Source organism: Pristiophorus japonicus, unplaced genomic scaffold, assembly GCF_044704955.1.
Source record: "Pristiophorus japonicus isolate sPriJap1 unplaced genomic scaffold, sPriJap1.hap1 HAP1_SCAFFOLD_2277, whole genome shotgun sequence".
In the NCBI taxonomy this organism is placed as follows: domain Eukaryota; kingdom Metazoa; phylum Chordata; class Chondrichthyes; family Pristiophoridae; genus Pristiophorus; species Pristiophorus japonicus.
In genome coordinates this window covers 3,150-27,194 of record NW_027251991.1, presented here as the reverse complement: position 1 = coordinate 27,194, position 24,045 = coordinate 3,150, and the positions used below count along the sequence as shown (strand labels likewise).

The 24,045-nt window shown below is 44.9% G+C and overlaps 1 protein-coding gene across 1 annotated transcript; it reads right to left on the bottom strand.

Moving 5' to 3' along the window:
• Positions 1–951: 951 nt before the first annotated feature.
• Positions 952–23,802, bottom strand: apmap (adipocyte plasma membrane associated protein; the record flags this gene model as incomplete). Its single annotated transcript, XM_070871228.1, has 4 exons — positions 952–2,862; positions 16,288–16,480; positions 21,270–21,404; positions 23,628–23,802. Coding segments are annotated over 4 exons (713 nt in total), but the record flags the coding sequence as incomplete, so codon positions are not given.
• Between the last annotated feature and the right edge of the window lie 243 nt (positions 23,803–24,045).

Sequence of the window (24,045 nt, the reverse complement as noted above, 5' to 3'; positions counted from 1 at the left end):
GTGTGGGTGAGTCAAATTATATACAATATTCCAAGTGAGGTTGCACCTTAGCTTCATGTACTGGAGTATCAGCCTGCATTATGTACTCGAGGGTCTGGAATGGGCCTTGAACCCACAACCTTCTGACTACTGAGCCATGTATGATACCTTCATACAGGAATAACCCCTGGCTGCAAGGGTTTGAGAGCAAGTCCGGCGTCCCACATGGAACAGTGAAGTCACGCCCTGGGCTGGGAGGGCGAAGAAATATTCCAATCCCCTATTACACCACCACCCGTCAGTATTTCTGAGTCATGTCAGATGGAGAGGAAAGACCCAACTGGAATGGGTCCGATCCCAAATGCCTGCCCCTCTGTTGAAATTCTGACCCCAAGTACTTGGAACTGTGGAGCTGTAATCATTACATTAGTTGTGTCCACATTCTGGAGAATTTTAGCGATGAGGAACGATTGATCGGCTGGGTTTGCTTTCTTTGGAACAGAGGCGGCTGAGGGGAGACCTTATTGAGGTGTATACAATTGAGAGGCTGAGATAGAGTGGATAGAAAGGGCCTGTTTCCCTTAGCAGAGGGGTCAACAATCAGGGGCATAGATTTAAAGTAATTGCTAGGAGGTTTAGAGGGGATTTGAAGAGAAATTTCTTCACCCAGAGGGTGGTGGGGGTCTGGAACTCACTGCCTGAAAGGGTGGTAGAGGCAGAAACCCTCATCACATTAAAAAAATACTTGGATGTGCACTTGAAATGCCGTAACCTGCAGGGCTACAGACCAAGAGCTGGGAAGTGGGATTCGGCTGGATAGCTCTTGGTAGGCCGGCGTAGACACGATGGGCCGAAATGACCTCCTTCCGTGCTGTAAACGTCAATGTTTCTATGATCCTGGCAGTTCACAGACAGCAACTAGTGCTGCACCCTGAAACAAAAACCAGAACATTAAAAGAAAAAATTCTTCCCTTTCAGCACAGTCATCCTTTTTAATGAGCAGTAAAACAAACATGCTGCAGTCTTACAAATCTAGAGGTCTGTAACAGCTCAATGGATAGAAATACAAGCCTGCAACATCCCATCAAACAGTCTTGTAGAGGCAGGCTGGGGAACTTAATTCAAATAATTTGGGGAATGTAGCTAGTGACCTTTCCCCTCAGTCTCGAGCTGTAATTTATATGGTTACAATAACTGAATTTTAAACAACAACAATTCCATCCATTTCTAGTACAGATATTCTGTTAAGCAAATAAAATACACTTCAGATTCGATTTATATAATGCAGCAACACCATACTGCGACCTGCTAACACCCAATTAAACAGTTTAAAAATGGTGTCAGCAAGTTCACTTTTCATTCATCCACCGTGCACGTGACCGGCAGTACTGCCTGAGGGACAAGAGGTATGCAACAGTTTCAGGAAATGTAACATTATTTTTGAAAATAAGCAGCTAGGAGACAAGCCATAGTCTCTGAATGGAACATGGCCATGTGACGGACCCACCGCTGCCTACACCAGCGATAGTTGCGACCACTTTCAAAGTTAAAACATTCAAGCAGCCCAACTCGTTGGAACCTGAATGTGACAGCTTCAATTTTGTACCTGCACACGTTTAGCTATCTGAGGTAGCGCTGAATGCTACAATTAAAACAGCGGTATATCTACGGGCAAAGTTTGGAGAGAGAAAAGGCCATTCAGCCCATCAAACCTGTATTGTATGATGCCATTCTATCTACCCAATCACCTGCTGGTCCCCATCTAACATCCCTCGGAAAATCAACTTGGTGAAATTAGCAGCCCAAAATGTTGAAAGACACCAACTGACTGTGAATCAACTAGCTTCTCTAATAGACTGTTCCTCGTGTTCACAATCTTGTAGGGGGGGGGGGGGGGTGGGTGGGAATGGTCTTTTCTAATCTCTAACCCTCGAGGCTGCAGTGTAATGTGGAAAGAAGTACTGGAAGGTTAAGTGACAGGACTGGTTGTCTCTGAACACCAACCCATTAACGCAGAAGCCACCATTTGGAATGCACATTATTCTCCCCCCCGACCCCCGACCCCTCCCCACCCCAGCCAACAAGTTCCCATTGGTGTCTTCCTAAATTTAAAAAATGTGAAGTGTGATCAACAAGTGTATTCTCCCCAACTGAACTAAATCCGATGTTAAATTAAACGGAGAGTCTAAAACCTGTCACATTATTATGCAGAAGAATTATTAAAACCACAAATACAACAGTTGGCATCGATGCTTAAACCCTCAGTTCAAATTCCAAAGTCCTAAATGCTCGTTATGCCACATTATGTAAATTCACCAAATTGGTTTATGTGATTGGTGCACTTTTCAAAAGTGGGTGCAATCATAGGCTAGTGCATTGCATCAATTCTATCCAATCAATTCTTTGTAACCTATCTACCCTCAGAGGGATGAACTGGTTGATAACTAACAGGATCATGGGCCCCTCCTCATTGTCTGCTTTAACAATCCGCAAAGGAAGCCTGTTGATCTTCAAGGACGAACACAAGAAAAATTAAATCTTGAACATTCACACGTTTTATGATCTTCAAAGCACGGCAACCTTTCCAAATGTGTTTTGTTTAAATATCAGTCGGCGGGATGCTCTAAATTGGCCTTTGCAGAGTGACCTTTGGCAGAAATCCGCGGCAGGATGTTAAACCTCGTTGAGATTCAGCCGGCAGAGGAAAGGGGTGTAGTAGGAACCCAGGTACAGGTACCCATCATGCTCGTCAGCCTCACTAACCGCAGGCACCACCGTTCCATGAGGATCATGGAAGCTCCTCCTAATCGATCCATCCTCGTTCAGCTCCAGCACGAGGCCATACTTAGGCACAAACTTCATGGTGGTCTCCTGACTGAACAGCTAAAAAAGGTACAAAGAACATAACATGAAGATTTTTCAACCACTCTTAAGCACATTGCAAGAGAGGAAAAAATGGAAGACATTGGCCTCTCCTCTCTTACAAATGGACTTAATGTAAATAAAAGCGTGCTTTGGTGGGAACAGTAAATAAATTAGATGCAACATTGGAGAACGAATATAAAAATAGAAATTTAGAACCAACTTTGATAGAATTCAAGCATTTTCCAACCGATCCATCCATTCTTGGTTGAATATCAACAGAACAGACGCTAAGGTCAGCCCCAATCAAAAGATACACTTGAAGTTGACTTGCCAATATAGCCCACCCTACCCCTTACTCCTAATATAAGTAGAGAAAAAGTACTAGAGAAACTAATGGGACTAAAAGCCGACAAATCCCCTGGACCTGACGGCCTACATCCTAGGGTTCCAAAAGAGGTGGCTGCAGAGATCGTGGATGCATTGGTTGTGATTTTTAGTAATTCCCTGAATTCTAGAACGGTCCCAGCGGATTCAAGAGAGGGAGAGATAAAGCAGGGAACCACAGGCCAGTTGGTCTGACATCTGTCATCAAGAAAATGCTGGAATCCATTGTTAAGGAAGTGGTATCAGGGTACTTAGATAATCATAACATGATTAGGCAGAGTCGACACGGTTTTATGAAAGGGAAATCGTGTTTGACAAATATATTATAGTTTTTGAGGATGTAACTAGCAGGGTAGATAAAGGGGAACCAGTGGATGGAGTATATTTGGATTTCCAAAAGGCATTCGATAAGATGCCACATAAAAGGTTATTACATAAGACAAAGGTTCATGGGATTGGAGGTAATGTATTAGCATGGATAGAGGATTGGTTAACAGACAGAAAACAGAGAGTAGGGATAAATGGGTCTTTTTCAGGTTGGCAGGCTATAACTAGTGGGGTGCCGCAAGGATCGGTTCTGGGGCCTCAGTTATTACCCATCTATATTACAATCTTTACATGAGGGACCGAGTTTGCTGACGACACAAATCTAGGTGGGACAGTAAGCTGTGAGGAGAACACAAAGCATCTGCAAGGGGATATTCATAGGCTCAGTGAGTGGGCAGTAAGGTGGCAGATGAAGTATAATGTGGGCAAATATGAGGTTATTCACTTTGGTAGGAAGAATAGAAAAACAGAATATTTTTTAAATGGTGAGAAACTTTTAAATATTGATGTTGAGAGAGATTTGGGTGTCCTTGTGCATGAAACACAAAGCGAGCATGCAGGTACAGCAAGCAATAAGGGAGACAAATGGCGTGTTGTCCTTTATTGCAAGGGGGTTGGAGTATAAGAGTAAGGAAGTCTTGATACAATTGTACAGGGCCCTGGTGAGACCACTCCTGGAGTACTGTGCGAATAATACTAAAAAAGGGTTGACGGTGGATAGGCAATGGCAGACATTTAAAAATCACATGGATGAACTTCAACAATTGCACATCTCTGTCTGGCGTATAAATAAAAAGGGGAAGGTGGCTCAACCATGGCTAACAAGGGAAATTAGGGAAAGTGTTAAATCCAAGGAAGAGGGATATAAACTGGTCATAAAAAGCAACAAGCCTGAGGACTGGGAGATATTTAGAATTCAGCACAGGAGGACTAAGGGTTTAACCAGTTCCAACTGTCACAGGACAGAGAGTGGAGAGCACCAGTTCCCACTGTCACAGGATGGGAGAGTGGAGAGCATCAGTGCCCACTGTCACAGGACAGAGAGTGGAGAGCACCAGTTCCCACTGTCACAGGATGGGAGAGTGGAGAGCACCAGTTCCAACTGTCACAGGACAGAGAGTGGAGAGCATCAGTTCCCACTGTCACAGGACAGAGAGTGGAGAGCACCAGTTCCCACTGTCACAGGATGGGAGAGTGGAGAGCACCAGTTCCAACTGTCACAGGACAGAGAGTGGAGAGCATCAGTTCCCACTGTCACAGGACAGAGAGTGGAGAGCATCAGTTCCCACTGTCACAGGACAGAGAGTGGAGAGCACCAGTTCCCACTGTCACAGGACAGAGAGTGGAGAGCACCAGTTCCCACTGTCACAGGACAGAGAGTGGAGAGCACCAGTTCCCACTGTCACAGGACAGAGAGTGGAGAGCACCAGTTCCCACTGTCACAGGACGGGAGAGTGGAGAGCACCAGTTCCCACTGTCACAGGACAGAGAGTGGAGAGCACCAGTTCCCACTGTCACAGGACGGGAGAGTGGAGAGCACCAGTTCCCACTGTCACAGGATGGGAGAGTGGAGAGCACCAGTTCCCACTGTCACAGGAGCACCCAGTCGTGCCCCGGTAACTGCCCCCAAAGGAAGTGGAGTGTGGGAAATTGCACTCCGCTTCCATTGAGGGGTGGTAAGGCCAATTCTGCGGCAGGAGCAGGATTTCCACGCTGGGGGCTAAAATTGCCTGCCCCAGAAGGTTACCGCCCCCAAGATGGGAGCCTGTGCGGGGAGGCAGAGGGAAGTTGAGGGGAGACGGGGGCGGGGGATGGAAGGGAGAGTGGTGGAGGTAGGGAGCGGAGAAACCCAGGGCGGGGGACAGGAGGGGTCACATTGCAGCGAAGGTCTGGGGGGGCGAAGTGTGTTGGAGGGGCGGGCCTGGGGACTCTGTGCCTCGGTGCGGGGAGTGTTCGGAGTGGGGTGGACGGGTTGACTGCGCAGATGGCAGTTGGTGGATGTGGTGTGGTTGGCATCGCGGGGGCGTGGCTCCGGGGTGGCCGGGGCTGGGGGCTCGACATCCGGGAGTGTTCGGCATTTGGGAAGGATTCTGACGGGACGGGACGGGTTGGATGCGGGGGGAGTGTTCCCGGTGGGTCTGGAGCCGGTGCGGGGGGGGGGGCACGGTCTTGGGATGGGGGGTGGGCTGTTTGGGGCTGGGATTGAGAGAGATTTCTTCACTCGGGGAGTTGTTGGCCTGTGGGGTTCCCTGCCGCGGAGAGTTGTTGATGCCAGTTCATTGGATGTGTTCAGGAGGGAGTTGGATGTGGTCCTTGTGGCTAGGGGGGGTTGGGGGTGTGGAGGGGGAGGTGCTGGGGTGGGTGATCAGCCATGATCTTGTTGAATGGCGGTGCAGACTTGAAGGGCCGAATGGCCTACTCCTGCACCTATTTTCTATGTTTCTATGTTTAATTAGGATAGGGAAAATAGAGCACGAGAGGAAGCTTGCAGGGAACATAAAAACTGACCGCAAAAGCTTCCATAGATATGTGAAGAGAAAAAGATTAGTGAAGACAAACGTAGGTCCCTTGCAGTCAGAATCAGGTGAATTTATAATGGGTTACAAAGAAATGGCAGACCAATTGAACAAATACTTTATTTCTGTCTTCACTAAGGAAGACACAAATAACCTTCTGGAAATACTAGGGGACTGGGGGTCTAGAGAGAAGGAGGAACTGAAGGAAATCCTTATTAGTCAGGAAATTGTGTTGGAAAATTGATGGGATTGAAGACCGATAAATCCACCGGTTAGCCTGACATCGGTGGTGGGGAAAATGTTGGAATCAATTATTAAAGATGAAATAGCAGCGCATTTGGAAAGCAGTGCATTTGGAAAGCAGTGACAAGATCGGTCCAAGTCAGCATAGATTTATGAAAGTGAAATCATGCTTGACAAATCTTCGAGAATTTTTTGAGGATGCAACTAATAGAGTGGACAAGGGAGACCCAGTGGATGTGGTGTATTTGGACTTTCAAAAGCCTTTCAAAAGGTTCCACACAAGAGATTAGTGTGCAAAATTAAAGCACATGGTATTGGGGGTAATGTACTGACGTGGATAGAGAACTGGTTAGCAGACAGGAAGCAGAGAGTCGGGATAAACAGGTCCTTTTCAGAATGGCAGCCTGTGACTAATGGGGTACCGCAAGGTTCAGTGCTGGGACCCCAGCTATTTACAATATACATTAATGATTTAGACGAAGGAATTGAATGTAATATCTCCCAAGTTTGCAGATGACACTAAGCTGGGTGGCAGTGAGAGCTGTGAGGAGGATGCTAAGAGGCTGCAGGGTGACTTGGACAGGTTAGGTGAGTGGGCAAATGCATGGCAGATGCAGTATAATGTAGATAAATGTGAGGTTATCCACTTTGATGGCAAAAACAGGAAGGCAGAATATTATCTGAATGGTGACAGATTAGGAAAAGGGGAGATGCAACGAGACTTGGCTGTCATGGTACATCAGTCATTGAAAGTTGGCATGCAGGTACAGCAGGCGGTGAATAAGGCAAATGGCATGTTGACCTTCATAGCGAGAGGATTTGAGTATAGGAGTAGGGAGGTCTTACTGCAGTTGTACAGGGCCTTAGTCAGGCCACACCTTGAATATTGTGTATAGTTTTGGTCTCCTAATCTGAGGAAGGACATTCTTGCTATTGAGGGAGTGCAGCGAAGGTTCACCAGACTGATTCCCGGGATGACAGGACTGACATATGAAGAAAGACTGGATCGACTAGGCTTATATTCACTGGAATTTAGAAGAATGAGAGGGGATCTCATAGAAACTTAAAATTCTGACAGGACTGGACAGGTTAGATGCAGGAAGAATGTTCCCAATGTTGGGAAAGTCCAGAACCAGGGGTCACAGTCTAAGGATAAGGGGTAAGCCATTTAGGACCGAGATGAGGAGAAACTTCTTCACCCAGAGAGTGGTGAACCTGTGGAATTCTCTACCACAGAAAGTTGTTGAAGCCAATTCACTAAATATATTCAAAAAGGAGTTAGATGTAGTCCTTACTACTTGGGGGATCAAGGGGTATGGCGAGAAAGCAGGAATGGGGTACTGAAGTTGCATGTTCAACCATGAACTCATCGAATGGCGGTGCAGGCTCGAAGGGCTGAATGGCCTACTCCTGCACCTATTTTCTATGTTTCGATGTTTCTAAACCTGTCCCACCCACCTTTTCCCACAACGACTATTTGCCCCACCTGTGACAGGGACTGTGGTTCCCGTATTGGACTGTTCAGCCACCCAAGAACTCATGTTAAGCTTTCGTCGATTCCGAGGGATTGCCTATGATGATGACAAGGGTTAAATTATGAGGTCAGGTTGCATAGACTAGACTTGTATTCTCTTGAGTATAGAAGATCTCAAGAGGTGATCTTATTGAGGTGTCTACGGTGAATGGAGTTGATGGGGTAGACGAGGAGAAACTATTTTCTCGCAGTCCAGGACAAGGGGGCATAACCTTAAAATTAGAGCGAGACCATTCAGGGGTGATGTCAGGAGGCATTTCTTCACACAGCAGGTAGTGGAAATCTGGCACTCTCGCATCCAAAATGTTGGAGAGGCTGGGTCAATTGAACAATTAAAAATTGAGATTGATCGATTTTTGTTAGGCAAGGGCATTAAAGGGTTACGGAACCAAGTTGGGTGAATGGAGTTAAGATACAGATCAGCCATGATCTAATTGAAAGAAAGAAAAGATTTGGATTTATACAGCGTCTTTCACAACCACCGGACGTCTCAAAGCACTTTACAGCCAATGAAGTACTTTTGGAGTGTCGTCACTGTTGTAATGTAGGAAAGGCGGCAACTAATTTGTGCACAAGCAAGTTCCCACAAACAGCAATGTGATAATGACCAGATAATCTGTTTTTTGGTTATGTTGACTGAGGGAGGAATATTGGCCAGGGCACCGGGGATGACTCTTCTTCGAAATAGTGCCATGGGACCTTCTACGTCCACCCGAGAGGGCAGACGGGACCTCGGTTTAAGGTCTCATCCGAAAGACGACACCTCTGACAGTGCAACTCTCCCTCAGCACTGCACTGGAGTGTCAGCCTAGATTTTTTGTATTCAAGTCCCTGGAGTGGGACTTGAACCCACAACCTTCTGACTCAGAGGTTGAAAGGGCAGAACAGGCTAGAGGGACTGAATGGCCTACACCTGTTCCTATGTGCTCATCGAACAAGGATGCGATCAGGATCCGCCATGTTGAATAGCCAGCCAGTGCTCAGTCTGGGCTCCCGCACTGATGGTACACACGAGTAGCTGGCACCAATGGGATCGGACCCTCGTGTGAATCAAAGGAAGTAAGACTTTATTTTTCAGAACCAACATTTTACTCCAAAAGGTATATGAAGATATTTGGTAGTCAGAGATGGGATTGATATATAAAAATCATGTGCTCCAAAGGAACCGAACATTCTGATCGATACTGGAGATGGGCTGGAGTCTCCCGAGATTTGATGCTCAAGCAAGCTACAAACACGACATGGTGTTGGAACTAGGATAGAAGTGGAAGGTTTATCTGGGATCATTTCAGGCTAGAAGGAAACATCATAGAAGCATGGAGAAAACAGAATAAACCTCACGGATTGTATAAGAACATAAGAAATAGGAGCAGGATTCGGCCCCCTGGCCCCTTGAGCCTGCTCCGCCATTTAAAATAGGAACAGGAGTTGGCCATTCAACCCCTCGAACCTGCTCCGCCATTCAATGAGATCATGGCTGATCTGATCATGGACTCAGCTCCACTTCCCTGCCCTCTCCCCATAACCCTTTATTCCTTATCGCTCAAAAAGCAAGAGCAATGGGCCGAGGAGACACCACACAAGTGCGGACCAGTAGTTTGTGTGGGAAAGGTACTAATGAACCTGTTTATGTAAAGGAGTTAACTGGAACCTGAAGATATTAATGCACATGTTTGAGGAATATTCGCACCTCAGAAGACTACGTATGAGAGACAAGTTAATAGTAGGTTTCAAGGTCAAAGATAAAGCAGTAATTACTATGTACTAAATTTGCAAAAATTGGCCAACTCTTGTGAATACAAACCCTTTTTGGACAGCTTCATTAGAGACAGAATTGTATAACTGATATAATGGATGATCAACAGATTCGAGATTAGCAAAACAAGGTTTTAAAATTAAAGTGAATTTTTCCCAAGTTATCTTTTACGTCTGGACAACAAGACGATTCAAAGGATCAACGCCAATTGGTAATTTACCAAAATTCCCTGGATTCTGGGGAGGTCCCAGCAGATTGGAAACTGCAAATGTAACACCCCTATTTAAAAAAGGAGGCAGACAAAAAGCAGGAAACTATAGACCAGTTAGCCTAACATCTGTGGTTGGGAAAATGCTGCAGTCCATTATTAAGGAAGCAGTAGCAGGACATTTGGAAAAGCAAAATTCGGTCAGGCAGAGTCAGCATGGATTTATGACGGGAAAGTCATGTTTGACAAATTTGCTAGAACTCTTTGAGGATGTAACGAACAGGGTGGATAAAGGGGAACCAGTGGATGTGGTGTATTTGGACTTCTAGAAGGAATGTGACAAAGTGCCACATAAAAGGTTACTGCACAAGATAAAAGTTCAAGGGTTATGGGGGTAATATATTAGCATGGATAGAGGATTGGTTAACTAACAGAAAATAGAGAGTAGGGATAAATGGTTCATTTTCCGGTTGGCAATCAGTAACCAGTGGGGTGCCGCAGGGATCAGTGCTGGGACCCTAACTATTTACAATCTATATTAACGACTTGAAGGAAGGGACCGAGTATAACGTAGTCAAGTTTGCTGATGATACAAAGATGGGAGGAAAAGCAATGTGTGAGGAGGACACAAACAATCTGCAAAAGGACATAGACAGGCTAAGTGAGTGGGCAAAAAATTGGCAGATAGAGTATAATGTTGGAAAGTGTGAGATCATGCACTTTGGCAGAAAAAAAATCACAGAGCAAGTTATTATTTAAATGGAGAAAGATTGCAGAGTGCTGCAGTACAACTGGACTTGAGGGTACTTGAGCATGAAACACAAAAGGTTAATATGCAGGTACAGCAAGTGATTAGGAAGGCCAATGGAATCTTGGCCTTTATTGCAAAGGGGATGGAGTATAAAAGCAGGGAGGTCTTGCTACAGCTATACAGGGTATTGGTGAGGTCACACCTGGAATACTGCGTGCAGTTTTGGTTTCCATATTTATGAAAGGATATACTTACTTTGGAGGCAGTTCAGAGAAGGTTCACTAGGTTGATTCCAGAGATGAGGGGGTTGACTTATGAGGAAAGGTTGAGTAGGTTGGGCCTCTACTCATTGGAATTCAGAAGAATGAGAGGTGATCTTATCGAAACATATAAGATTATGAGGGGGCTTGGCAAGATGGATGCAGAGAGGATGTTTCCACTAATAGGGGAGACTAGAACTAGAGGGCATGATCTTCGAATAAGGGGCCGCCCATTTAAAACAGAGATGAGGGGGAATTTCTTCTCTCAAAGGGTTGTGGATCTGTGGAATTCGTTGCCTCAGAGAGCTGTGGAAGCTGGGACATTGAATAAATAGACAGTTTCTCAAACGATAAGGGAATAAGGGGTTATGGAGAGCGGGCAGGGAAGTGGAGCTGAGTCCATGATCGGATCAGCCATGATCGTATTAAATGGTGGAGCAGGCTCGAGGGGCCGTATGGCCTACTCCTGTTCCTATTTCTTATGTTCTTATGTAATGTGTGCAGCATCTCAGATCGTAATGGAGGCCTGAAAGTTAAACATGTTGAATTGAATTGAGATTTTAATTCAAGTGCCGAGAGAGACAAAAATCAATAGCAATGAAGCAAGGTATTGAATTCCTCAAAATGGATTTAAAAACATTAAAAATAAAAAGACAAACCTTATTATAACTTGAAGGACTCTTAAGTGCTTTTTCAATAATGTTAACCAAAGAATCATCGAGTATTTATATAGCACCTTTAACATAGTAAAATGTCCCAAAACGCTTCACAGCGTTATCAAACAAAATCAGACACCGAACCGCATGAGGTATTAGGATATGTGACCAAAAGCTTCGTAAAAGAGGTAGGTTTTATTGAGTGTCTTAAAGGAGAGGTAGAGAGGCAGTCAGGTGTAAGGAGGGCGTTCCAGAGCTTAGGGCCCAGGCAGCTGAAGGCACGGCCGCCAATGGTGGAGCGATTATAACCAGGGGTGTAGGAGGCCAGAACTGGAGGAGCAGATATTTGTGAGGGTTGTAGGGCTGGAGGAGGTTGCAGAGATAGGGATGGGCAAGGCCATGGAGGAATTTGAAAACAAGGATGAGAATTTTAAAATCAAGGTGTTGCCAGACGAGGAGCCAATGTCGGTCAGCGAGCACAGGATTGATGGGTGAACGGGTTTTGGTGCGAGTTAGGATATGGCCAGCAGAGTTTACGGAAGGTGGCAGGTTAATATCTGCTGGAAACGGATTGAAGAATTAATGCTCACCGACAGCAGTCAATCACTATGGAGTCAACCGGTACCGTTTTAAGCTCCAGTCCAGTTTACAAATCTCAAGCGGTGAAAGAACAGTACCTGAAGACTATTTGAATTTTAATGAGAATCAGGCAGCACCCGCTGATTTACTGCCAGTTTAAATTGAAGACCATCATTAAGACCATCTTGCAACCAGTGTTCCCCATTGCTAAACTGAAAAGGAAACTGGTCCTAATTGCAGCATCATAAAGAAGTTCGCCTTGAATTGGAGATGACTCTTCAACTGTGACCAAGTTACTCTGCCAGAAGCTGACTGACCTGCTGTGCATTTCCAGCAGTTTTGTGTTTCTAAGCAGGAATACATTGTTTGTGTATTCCACAAAGTAATTTTCTAGGAAGAAATTACAAATGTCATTCCCAAAAAATATATATATTTTTTTAAATCAAACCTTTAAATTCAACCTTATCCTGAAGTTTTCATTACTTTAAAAAAAATTTAATTCTCAAACCACCCCCCATCCATGCTACTTCCAGAACTGATTTAGAGTGCGGCAATGACACATCATAACATAGGACTGACGACTGGACACAGGCACAAACCATGGACCACAGCATGCTACTGATTAGAATGGCAATGCCCTTTTTGGGGAAGTCACTGCTTTGGACAATCCATCTTCTCAGCTACTTCAAAATGCACAAAGGCAAGGAGCTTTGTTGGAAAATCACAATGGTCTGAAAATCAGAAAACGTCAAACATAGGAGCATCAATACTGAAGCAAAGGACCAGATTAATCTCGATCCGTAAGCGTGACCCCGAGCTTACGGTCGCCTGTCACTTTAATCCTCCGCTCCACTCCCACTCTAATCTCGCCATCCTCGGCCTCCTACACTGTTCCAATGAAGCTCAATGCAAGCTCGAGGAACAGCACCTCATCTTTCGTTTAGGCACTTTACAGCCTTCTGGACTCAACATCGAGTTCCACAGTTTCAGACCGTAACCTCTACCCATATTTCTTTTCTCTCTTGTTTTTCTCTTTCGCACTGCAGCTGATGGTGATTCTGCAATTTCCATTTACACCCTATCCAGACTCATCTTTTGTTTCATTACAACGACTACACTTCAAAAGTACTTCCTTGGTTGTAAAGCGCTTTTGAGACATCCGGTGGTTGTTAAAAGCGATATATAAATCGAAGTCTCTCTTTCTTTCTCCTTAACTTGTTCCATTACTTTCTTTTTGCGCCTTACACCATCATCTGTTTTGTCTCTCTAATCTCTCCTGCCTTCCATCCTATCACAGACCTTCCCTTTTGTTCTTCCCCCCCCCCACCCCCCACCCTTACACTTGCTTAAAAACCTGTTACAGTTCTAACTTTTTCCAGTTCTGACAAAGGGTCATCGACCTGAAACGTTAACTCTGTTTCTCTCCCCACAGATGCTGCCTGACTTGCTGACTATTTCCAGCACTTTCTGCTTTTGATAAGGGTGCTCCTGCTCCAGGTAACCTCTCTTTGTACGAGTCCCCTAGTTCCTCTTGAAGTACACCTCTAATTACACATATCGCTTCACTGGACAGCAGGTCAGGATGACCGTGCTGGGAGGAGGCCTCAGTTATCTGTTCTGTGAGGTATTCCAGTAAACCATCAAAAATTTCCAACAGATTCCGGATGCTTTGTCATTCTGAATAATATTCCCTCCAGTTATATGTGACAAACTGATCTGTAAATATTTCAGATTTCCAGCATCCATAGTATTCAGCTTTTGCACTCTCGATCGGTGCTGGACATAGCTTTCCTTGGAAATTTGGCCAGTTATTCCTTTGGTTAAAAGGATGGGGAAGGAAGGAGAAAGAATTGAGCTAACATCAGAAGGGGTATAAATGCAGAGGTAGATCCATTGCAAGCCATCCAAGCAAGCTTAATAGTCTAGTTTTGGGTCAAGCAGATTTTGGCATTGCCAGCATCTATACCTATGTCCATAGATTACCAGGCTATGGGATGGGAGGTATCTGCAAAAAGGCTTGAAAAAAGATCAGAAAAACATGGGCAACTGCCAACACAATTTCAGAGTAGCCAAAATCCAAGAGCAAAAAACAGCTCATCTATAAAGAAAGTGGAGGCTGGTATTTTAATTTATGTATTTATTTATAAACAGTCTTTACTATGGCAGGTGGGGGAGGGGGGAGGAATTGTAAGGTATCACTGTCGAAAGCAGAATGTCACAGTAAAGTTATTGGGCTGCATTTTTGGATCTTTTGCACTCTGTTTTTTTGCCCCAGAGTGGTGGTGTTCTGGCCGGGCGGCCAGCCTCCAGCGCCCCGCAGTGCCCCTCGGGTCCCCTCGGGTCCGGTTTAGCGGTGGCGCGGAGCAGCACCACCCGGAAAAGCTGCGCCCGACCCGTCCGCCCCAAAGCGCGCCTCGCGCTGACCTGGGAAATCAGGACGGTCCCACCATCCCGACAGTGACCACAGAAACATCGAAAATAGGTGCAGCAGTAGGCCATTCGGCCCTTCGAGCCTGCACCACCATTCAATAAGATCATGGCTGATCATGCAACTTCAGTACCCCATTCCTGCTTTCTCTCCAGACCCCTTGATCCCTTTAGCCGTAAGGTCCACATCTAACTCCCTCTTGAATATTTCTAACGAACTGGCCTCAATAACCATCTGCGGCAGGGAATTCCACAGGTTCACAACTCTGAGTGAAGAAGTTTCTCCTCATCTCAGTCCGAAATGGCCTACCTCTTATCCTATGACTGTGACCCCTGGTTCTGGACTTCCCCAACATTGGGAACATTCTTCCCGCATCTAACCTGTCCAGTCCCGTCAGAATTTTATATGTTTCTATGAGATCCCCTCTCATCCTTCTAAATTGCAGTGAATATAAGCCTAGTCAGTAATGGACTCCATAGGCAAGTGTCATTGTTTTTTCTTTTAATTTGTTGTGCAATTTGTGTTGTGGTGGTGTGGGCAATGTTTTGGGAATGCTTTTGCGTGGGGTTTTTAAGGTCCCGCCCCCCACAGGCGTCTCTTGGGGCGCTCCCGGCCTGGCTCTTTAGCTCGGAGAGTTTCCCATCCTAACGCCCAAGAGGTGTATACAATGCCATCCTTAGCACTGCGCCCCTTGACGCAGGGCCCAGCTGCCCAAACTTAACTACTGAGGCGCAAACTTTCCCACCCCGCTGCCATTATCGCCCCAAAAACATCAAAGCCGAAAATCCAGCCCATTCAGTTGCATGTAGTGATCCAAACAATGCACTAAACTGGCCCAGAAATCGGCGCGGTCCCAGCCTGCAGGACCATCAGCAGGCCGGGGCCATTGGAGGGAGCAGCGTGTGGCGGCATACCACTGCAGGGAGCAGCGCGTGCTGCTGCAGGAGGGCGACGGCAGCGAAGCCAGGTCACTGAGTGCAGTGCGGGCAGGTACAGCAGGAGGGGCGAAGGAGCGGCAAGAGTTCATAGAGGGAAGTGATCGGGGCCCAGGAGAGGCGTGAATCTGGGGTCCAGAAGAGGCGAAGGCCCAGGGGTAGCACGGGCCAGCCCACACTGCGATGTGCGCGCGCGCTCGGTCTGTGCAGCAGAGCTGGTCTCCAGTTAATCTTGGGTAATCCTTGCCACTGGACCAAGACCTAGCTCTGTCAAGCCTGTGTGGTGGCTGCTGTGCAACGGCCACCACACGTTAAAAAAATCCACGCACAGGCACCTTCCACCCTTCAGGATGTAGTTCGGGATCTGGAATATTACGTCCTTCATTGAAACACCTGTGAACTCATTCCTTTTTGGCGTGGAAGCAAGTCATCCTCGCTTCAAGGGACTGCCTATGATGATTATAAACTGCTGCCTAGACTCAAACCAAGTCAAATTAGTCTGGATTAACTACAGTTCACATAAGAGACCATCTACAAGTATCAAAAGTACTCAGGGTGGAGCGAAGATGGAATGTGGGACATCATCGAGCTGATTATTGTACAACTAATTGGGCAAGAGTAAGCAAAAAGAATGCTCTGGTATTTTAAAAATGAATATAATTATGGATGACTTTTTACAGGGCTGTCAACTTCAGAACCAAAATGTAAAACTAGGTCAGCTGAAATGTTTCGTAGCACTCCGCAGATTTCACAAACACATGAATCATGAAGTAACCTCTGGATGTGCTACATCCTTGTCTTTTTATGGATCTTTGGGACCATTGTTGATTTGCAATACAACACAGTTCAGCCGGAGCATTTCCTACCTTGAAAATCAAATTCTTAAGCCAAGGTCTTGGAGCTAGAAAATCCATCATAGAAAAGCCAGGATTCGGACGCAGTACTGCCATGCCTACCCAATAGCCTCCAGAACTGCTTGGTCGTATATTGTCGGGGAAACCAGGAAGATTGTCAAAGAATATGTCATGCCCACCTTTTCTTAGTCCAGAGATGTGATATCTGGAAAGGATAAGGAATTTAAATGAGAAAGCAGTACACAGTAGGATCCAGGTAACATTACTTCCCAGCCGTGGCTCAGTTGGTACCACTCTCGCCCGAGTCAGGTCATGGATTCAAGGCCCACTCTAGAAACTTGAGCATCTAATCCAGGCTGACACTCCTGTGCAGTACTGAGGGAGTGCTGCACTGTCGGAGGTGCCATCTTTTGGATGAAGCGTTAAACCGAGGCCTCGTCTGCCATCTCAGGTGGATGTAAAAGATCCCATGGCACTATTTCGAAGAAAAGCAGGTGAGTTATGTCCTGGCCAATATTTATCCCGCAACCAACATCTGTAAAATAGATGAGCTGGTCATTATCGCATTGCTGTTTATGGGAACTTTCTGTGCGCAAACTGGCTGCTGCGTTTCCTACATTACAGCAGTGACTATACTTCAAAAGTACTACACTTTCATTGGCTGTAATGTTCCTTAGGACATCCGGAGGTCGTGAAAGGCACTATATAAATGACATTCTTTCTTTTCTGGATCCCATCCCTAACAAATCTTTTCACTTCTGTTGATTTTTGCCATTAGTCACTTTCTTATTCTCCGTCCCTATTCAGGGATTACTGGCATTCACCAAATGATCTGAGTATTTACAATAATGGCTTGCAATCTGGAAATTATAGGTTAGCATTCCAATGCTGCATATCACTTTAACCTCCCTGTAAGAGTCAGGAGACTGTTCATCGGTTCGAGGCTTGGGTGAGATTGAACAGCTCACTATGAAGAATAATTGCACATCTGTTACAAGAGTCTTTACTCAAGGGGTCAGAGTTTGAAACTAGCAAGAGGCAAATTTAAGACAGATACCACATATCAAGTGATCAATACATTAAAGAAAACCCTGGATTCATTTAAAAACCAATTGGACAACATGAGGGATATGAGCATCATTCTGGATTGATAAAATAAAATGGGCCAAATAGCTTTTCTTGTTTGTGATCATTTTATAACCAATGCCATCAGAAATCCGTTAATTATATACAGATGTAAAAACCATGCACCTACCATGCCTTTTGTCCCTCACACACCAGATGTCCCACTTCGGATGTAAACCAATTTTTTTTTAAATAAAAGAGAGAAAGCCAGTCACTTAAAACGGGGCCTTTCTGGTCTGGAGCCCACACCACTGTCTTTTCAACATTAACTTGTATATATATATAGCGCCTTTAACGTAGTGAAACGTCCCGAGGCGCTTCACAGGATTATTATGCGATAAATTTTGACACCGTGCCGCACAAGTAGAAATTAGCGCAGGTGACCAAAAGCTGGGTCAAAGAGGCAGGTTTTAAGGAGAGTCTTGGAGGAAAGAGAGTTAGAGAGGCGGAGAGGTTTAGGCAGGGAGTTCCAGAGCTTGGAGCATAAGCAACAGAAGGCATGGCCACCAATGGTTGAGCGATTATAATCAGGGATGGTCAGGAGGGCAATCAACTCAATGCTGGGATAAAAAGCTGACCACGCCAGAACTGAAATTCTCCTCTCCCTTTCTCTTGGATGAAAGCCCCCCCCCCCCCCCCACCCCAAAAAAACCTTGCAATTCAACAGCACCGTTACCCCCGCCGCCCCGCCCATTCTCGGGTTGGCAACCAGTAACTAGTGGGGTGCCGCAGGGATCAGTGCTGGGACCCCAACTACTTACAATCTATATTAACAACTTAGAAGAAGGGACTGAGTGTAACATAACCAAGTTTGCCGATGATACAAAGATGGGAGGAAAAGCAATGTACGAGAACACAAAAAATCTGGAAAAGGACATAGACAGGCTAAATGAGTGGGCAAAAATTTGGCAGATGGAGTATAATGCACTTTGGCAGAAAAAAAATCAAAGAGCAAGTTATTATTTAAATGGAGAAAGATTGCAAAGTGCTGCAGCACAGCGGGACCTGGGGGTACTTCTGCATGAAACACAAAAGGAAAGTATGCAGGTACAGCAAGTGATCAGGAAGGCCAATGGAATCTTGGCAAAGGGGATGGAGTATAAAAGCAGGGAAGTCTTGCTACAGCTATACAGGGTATTGGTGAGGCCACACCTGGAATACTGCGTGCAGTTTTGGTTTCCATATTTACGAAAGGATATACTTGCTTTGGAGGCAGTTCAGAGAAGGTTCATTTGGTTGATTCCAGGGATGAGGTGGTTGACTTATGAGGAAAGGTTGAGTAGGTTGGGCCTCTACTCATTGGAATTCAGAAGAATGCGAGGTGATCTTATCGAAACGTATGAGGGATCGTGACAAGGTGGATGCAGAGAAGATGTTTCCACTGATAGGGGAGACTAGAACTAGGGGGCATGATGTTAGAATAAGGGGCCGCCCATTTAAAACTGAGATGAAGAGAAATTTCTTCTCTCAGAGGGTTGTAAATCTGCAAAATTTGCTGCCTCAGAGAGCTGTAAAGCTGGGACATTGAATATATTTAAGACAGAAAGAGACAGTTTCTTAATCGATAAGGGGATAAGGGGTTATAGAGAGCAGGCAGGGAGGTGGAGCTGAGTCCATGATCAAATCAGCCATCATCTTATTAAGTGGCGGAGCAGGCTCGAGGGGCCGTATGGCCTACTCCTGTTCCTATTTCTTATGTTCTTATTTCTTATGTTCTTATAAGCCCACGGCTAGCTATGCCACATAATGTGGTCAGGTTGGATAAGACTGCCGTTAATAATGTAATTTTTTTTAATATAAAAAAATTATGCATTTTCTAAATAAAGTTATCCAGGCCACAAAGGTACTGGATGGACATTTAACATTTCTTTACAAATGCAGAAAAAGATGAGCCACAAAAATGGGAATGATCTGATCCAACGGTACCAGTGTGATTTACAATGCAGGGAACACCAGAACTACTGATACCCCCGAAGGATAGCATCATGTGATGGGAAAGGTCGGGTAAATCAGCTCGAATGAACTTGTGGGGGAATCCAAAACTAGTGCCATAAATATAAGTTAGTCACTAATAAATGCAACTTGGAATTCAGGAGAAACTTCTTATCTTGGAGTAGCGAGAATGTGGAACTCGCCACCACACAGAGTAGTGGAGGCGAATAGTATTGATGCATTTAAGGGTAAGCTAGATAAGTACATGAAGGAGAAAGGGATAGAAGGATATGCTGATAGGGTGAGATGAAGCAAGGTGGAGTCGTCTCATGTGGAGCATAAACACATGGATCTGTTGGGCCGAATGGCCTGTTTCTGTGCTATAAATTCTATGTCATTTTATGTGTGCACTGCAATATGTATGTGTTCTAAAGTCCTGACACATTTTGGGTATCCACATTAGACATGACGGAATAAATACCAACACAATAATGAAAGGCTCCTGTAAATTATAAAAACAGCATGGAAACACATCAACCCACTGTGCATTGAGTGCTGCCTCTGTTCTGCAAACGTACAATTTCGTTAAAATTACTCCTGCTTGCCAATGCCGCAAATCTACAACTAAGAGCTTGCCAATTAATATCGAATTATTCTTGTCGTTAACCACACTCACACTCCTTCCATGTTTATTCAAGGGGAGAGGGCTCAGCAAACTGCAGCTCCAGGTGTTTCGCCCAATTTACAGAGAAAATAGGTGCAGGAGTAGGCCATTCGGCCCTTCGGGTCTGCACCACCATTCAATATGATCATGGCTGAATATGCAACTTTAGTACCCCATTCCTGCTTTCTCTCCATACCCTTTGATACCTTTAGCCGTAACTAATTCCCCTTTGAGCTCCATTTAGTATTTGGTAAATGGCAGTGATGGGCAAACAACAGCTTTTCATCCCTTCAGTCACGCAGGGAATTGCTGGTTACACATGCATTACGGCAAAATTTTTTTTCAATTGAGTAGCTTTGTGAATTGTCCTGTGACGGGGCCTGGGTGTTACACAGTAATCTACTCCTTTACAAGGAACTAATAGAGAATGCCTCAACACTTGCCAGAAGAGGTGCCACACTGCTCTCTACTGGAAAGAGCCAGTCCTCTTCCAGATGAGCACGTAACTGCTGCTTGAAACAAGTACTACTTAATAAAAATATTTGCTCCTCTCTCTCTCTCCTGCATGCACTATCCCGTTGGAACATGTTATTTCTGGTAACAGGATTAGATTGGTATTTTTCTCTAATCTACAATTAGGTGTACCTGATGTAGATAACAAATGCTCCTTCTGTTTGCCTCACGGGAATTTTTCCAGAGTATCTTGTCCCACATTGACCCGGGCTTTTTTCTCTGGATTTTTGCCTCTCCCAGGCAATTACGCGTGCGTGCAGTCAGCATGCTCCAGCCATCATGGCATGGGGCAGGCTTGATGGACCAGGTGGAAATTTTGGGACCAGGAAAAGGTCATTTGACCCCACAAGCCTGCCCCATCCAGCTGATAATGAATCTCCTTAAAGAGAGATTTAGGGATAATCTCAACATGGTCCGTACACTGCAAACAGATGTAGCCATACATGGATTGTGTAATTCCTTTCAAAATTATTTTACTAGGTCAGCAAGTCAATCTTGTGCCATTGATAAACGCAAAGTAGTTTAGTTCCAGTAACTCGTTTCCGTAATCAGCTCCTACAGAAGACCGAAGGAGTATTTTACTTGGACCAATAGATCTGGTAGAGATGCTGGGGATTGCGGAGAAAGTTAAGTCCAAGCGCAGGCTGCATTTTCAGGGAATACGATAGATCTGTCTTTAATGGCACTAAGGTGCACCTGTACCCTCAATCATCAAGGGGCTTGTACACGTACATATTTGTACACAACATTTTGTTCCCACCTTCTAATTCTAGCCATGGTAGTCTCAGAAACTAGTACATAGTCCTCGGCTGGAGAGAGCTGGACTCCGTTTGCAAACCTCAGGTCATCCATTAGAACCTCCACTTGTTTAGTTAATGTGTCATATTCCAGTAATCTGAAATAGGAATAGGTGGTCATTAGGCACAGGACTCACTATAACCGACAGTCCAAGAATATTTCAATAAATGACTAAATGGCGAGGGAAAAAAACGAAAACTCTCTCATTACCAATTTCAGAGCATTGGCCCGTTTGACCCTCCCACAGCGCAGACCAAAGGTTAGGGAGGGAGAAGGGAAGGGCAGAAAGGTTTGCAAACTATTACAGATCCCACCATTTAAACACCTGCATTTAAAACAGGTAGTTGCTTATATCAGCCAAAAAGTGAGAGCCATTATTCATTTCCATTTAGGTCAATTTCAAAGTTGGTGGTTATGGCATCTCAAGTGCTCAGTTTATCTCAGGCAGAAACAGCTGTGCTTGCTCACCAGTTCACACCTTGTTACGGTGCACTGAATGCAAGAACAAACTGTAAATAACACCTGATTAATGCTGTTACCATAGGCCCTTCTAATCCCCTCCAAATTGTGTGGGGTTACAGTTTGTGCTAAGACTGGTTAATAAATAAAGCTATAGGTCAGAGTGGATCTGAAACAACTGGGCAAAAGGTCACTACACAGAAGGAACACCTTCTGATTATATACATGTACGTCTCAGATCCAACTGTCCGAAAATCAGAATTGTCCGAAAACCGGACATTGAGGAAATCCCATTTGATATTCAGTAAAATAAAATCTGGAATTATTGCCCAAAAACCAGCAGGCCGCTACGTTTTCAATGGCGTGCGATCGGGTCAAAGCCTTGCCGAATGACCCTCGACCCAACCTGACCCGATCTGACTCACGCCACCATTAGTACTTTGTCTGTCTCGGTAGCATACATATGCTCTTAATTTTCTTGTCCAAAATCCGGAAAAATCGGCATGGTCTCAGTCCCAAGGTTGCTGGATTTGACTGTAGTAGACTGTATCGGCCATCGCGTATAGCGGGCAAATAGTTTTTGCACAAATGTGCCAGCTATAAACATAGGGGCCTGTACCACCAATGCAACTCGGAGAGTGGCAAAATGTAGGCAAATACGTAATATCAAGATGGTCACCAAACCCCTCCCCAGGCAACATGAGGACCCGATGTGAAGTTAGTGCTTTTCCTGCTGTACTATTGGGCAAGTTACAATTCTTCCTATTGGTATGGGAGTTCGGAGTCCCTGACAATTTAAAACAAAAACAAAACCGAGAACTATGTGAAAGCACATTTTTAAGATAATCAGATTAGATTCTGGATAGATTAATAAGACAAACTGATGTATAAGAAAAAGAAGTCTGGGAAGCTTGTAGGGAGAAAGGCGAGGGGAAGCAATGAGAAGAATATAGGAACTATCAAGAAAATGGTAAAAGGTGGTTGGAAGAGCAAAGAACACAGCCACAGAAATAGCAGACGAGAGAGTTAGGGGTGCGAGGTCAGACTGAGGAAACATGGCTTGCTCCAGAGATTGATGCCGGGATCCCTGTTTATGATCTACATAAACAACATGGATTTAGAAACACAATGTAAATTGGTCACATTCACAGTTAATGACCAAATGGGAGAGAAGGGAGCTATACAGAGAGTCTGATGAATCAGCTAAGGTGTTACAGAAGGACTGTGACAGTATTTGCAAGTGGGCAGAACTGCAGATGAAATTTAATGCAGGTAAGTAAAAAGTCTTGCACACTGGAAGGAAAAAAGGGAACACGTTTAATATTGGACAAGAGGGTAAGAGAGATTGGAGAACAATAGTAGACTGAGAAGTGACCATATCAGCTGATAAATGCAGTGCCCTGAACCACACTGACCAAGAAGGGCCTGAGTTTCAATCAATTGGCCTGTTCATTGCAATGTTTCATTGTTCTTGAACTCCGGACAAAGGAGAAAAATTAGAACCAGACTTCTTTTTCTTTTACATCCGTTAGTCTTATTAATCCATCCAGAATCTCATCTGCTATTCAATGATCACTGCTGCAAAGAGCACCTCTGTGAAGATCAGACCTCGCTACGACTCTCTCCACAATAACTTTGCTTATTGACACCCACTAAGTTCACACAAAAAGTTTACTCAGGGGCTGGACAACAGAGGATGGCCAACATCTGCTCATCTGTACCCAGCACAAGTCAGTGCATCCAGGAGAGGAGAGAGAACTAAAACGGAAAAGATGTTCGACAAAAAAAACTTGCCACCAAGTTAATAACATTACAATTCTAAACTAGCAATAAAAATGGTGATATAATCCAGAATCCTCACCTCCCATCTGCAGTGCCCTCCATCACCAGGTATCGGTTGTCTCTCCTCTGCCACTTGCTGCTGGAGTCTGTGAAGTAGATCTTTCTGCCATCTTGCGTGATGCTGAGGTCATTCACAAAGGCCATCCTCCTGCCCTGGATAAGTTTCTGGGCAGAGACCAGCATCTCCACTTCACCTGAAAATATTCACCATATAAAAAGGTAAGTGTTGCCCTTAACTCGAACTGTGAAGTGCAAGCAGGCCTGTTACGTCAAAGTTTCCGGAGAGAAGGCTGTACCTTCCACTTTAGCTGGATGTTTAAATTGAAACATCCAATTTTTCAGTGGAGACTTTTCATGGAACTGCTACAGTGCAATGAACCCACATTCACTTGTAAATACAGGTTTTATAATTGAGCTTTTTACGAGTTAACAGATAG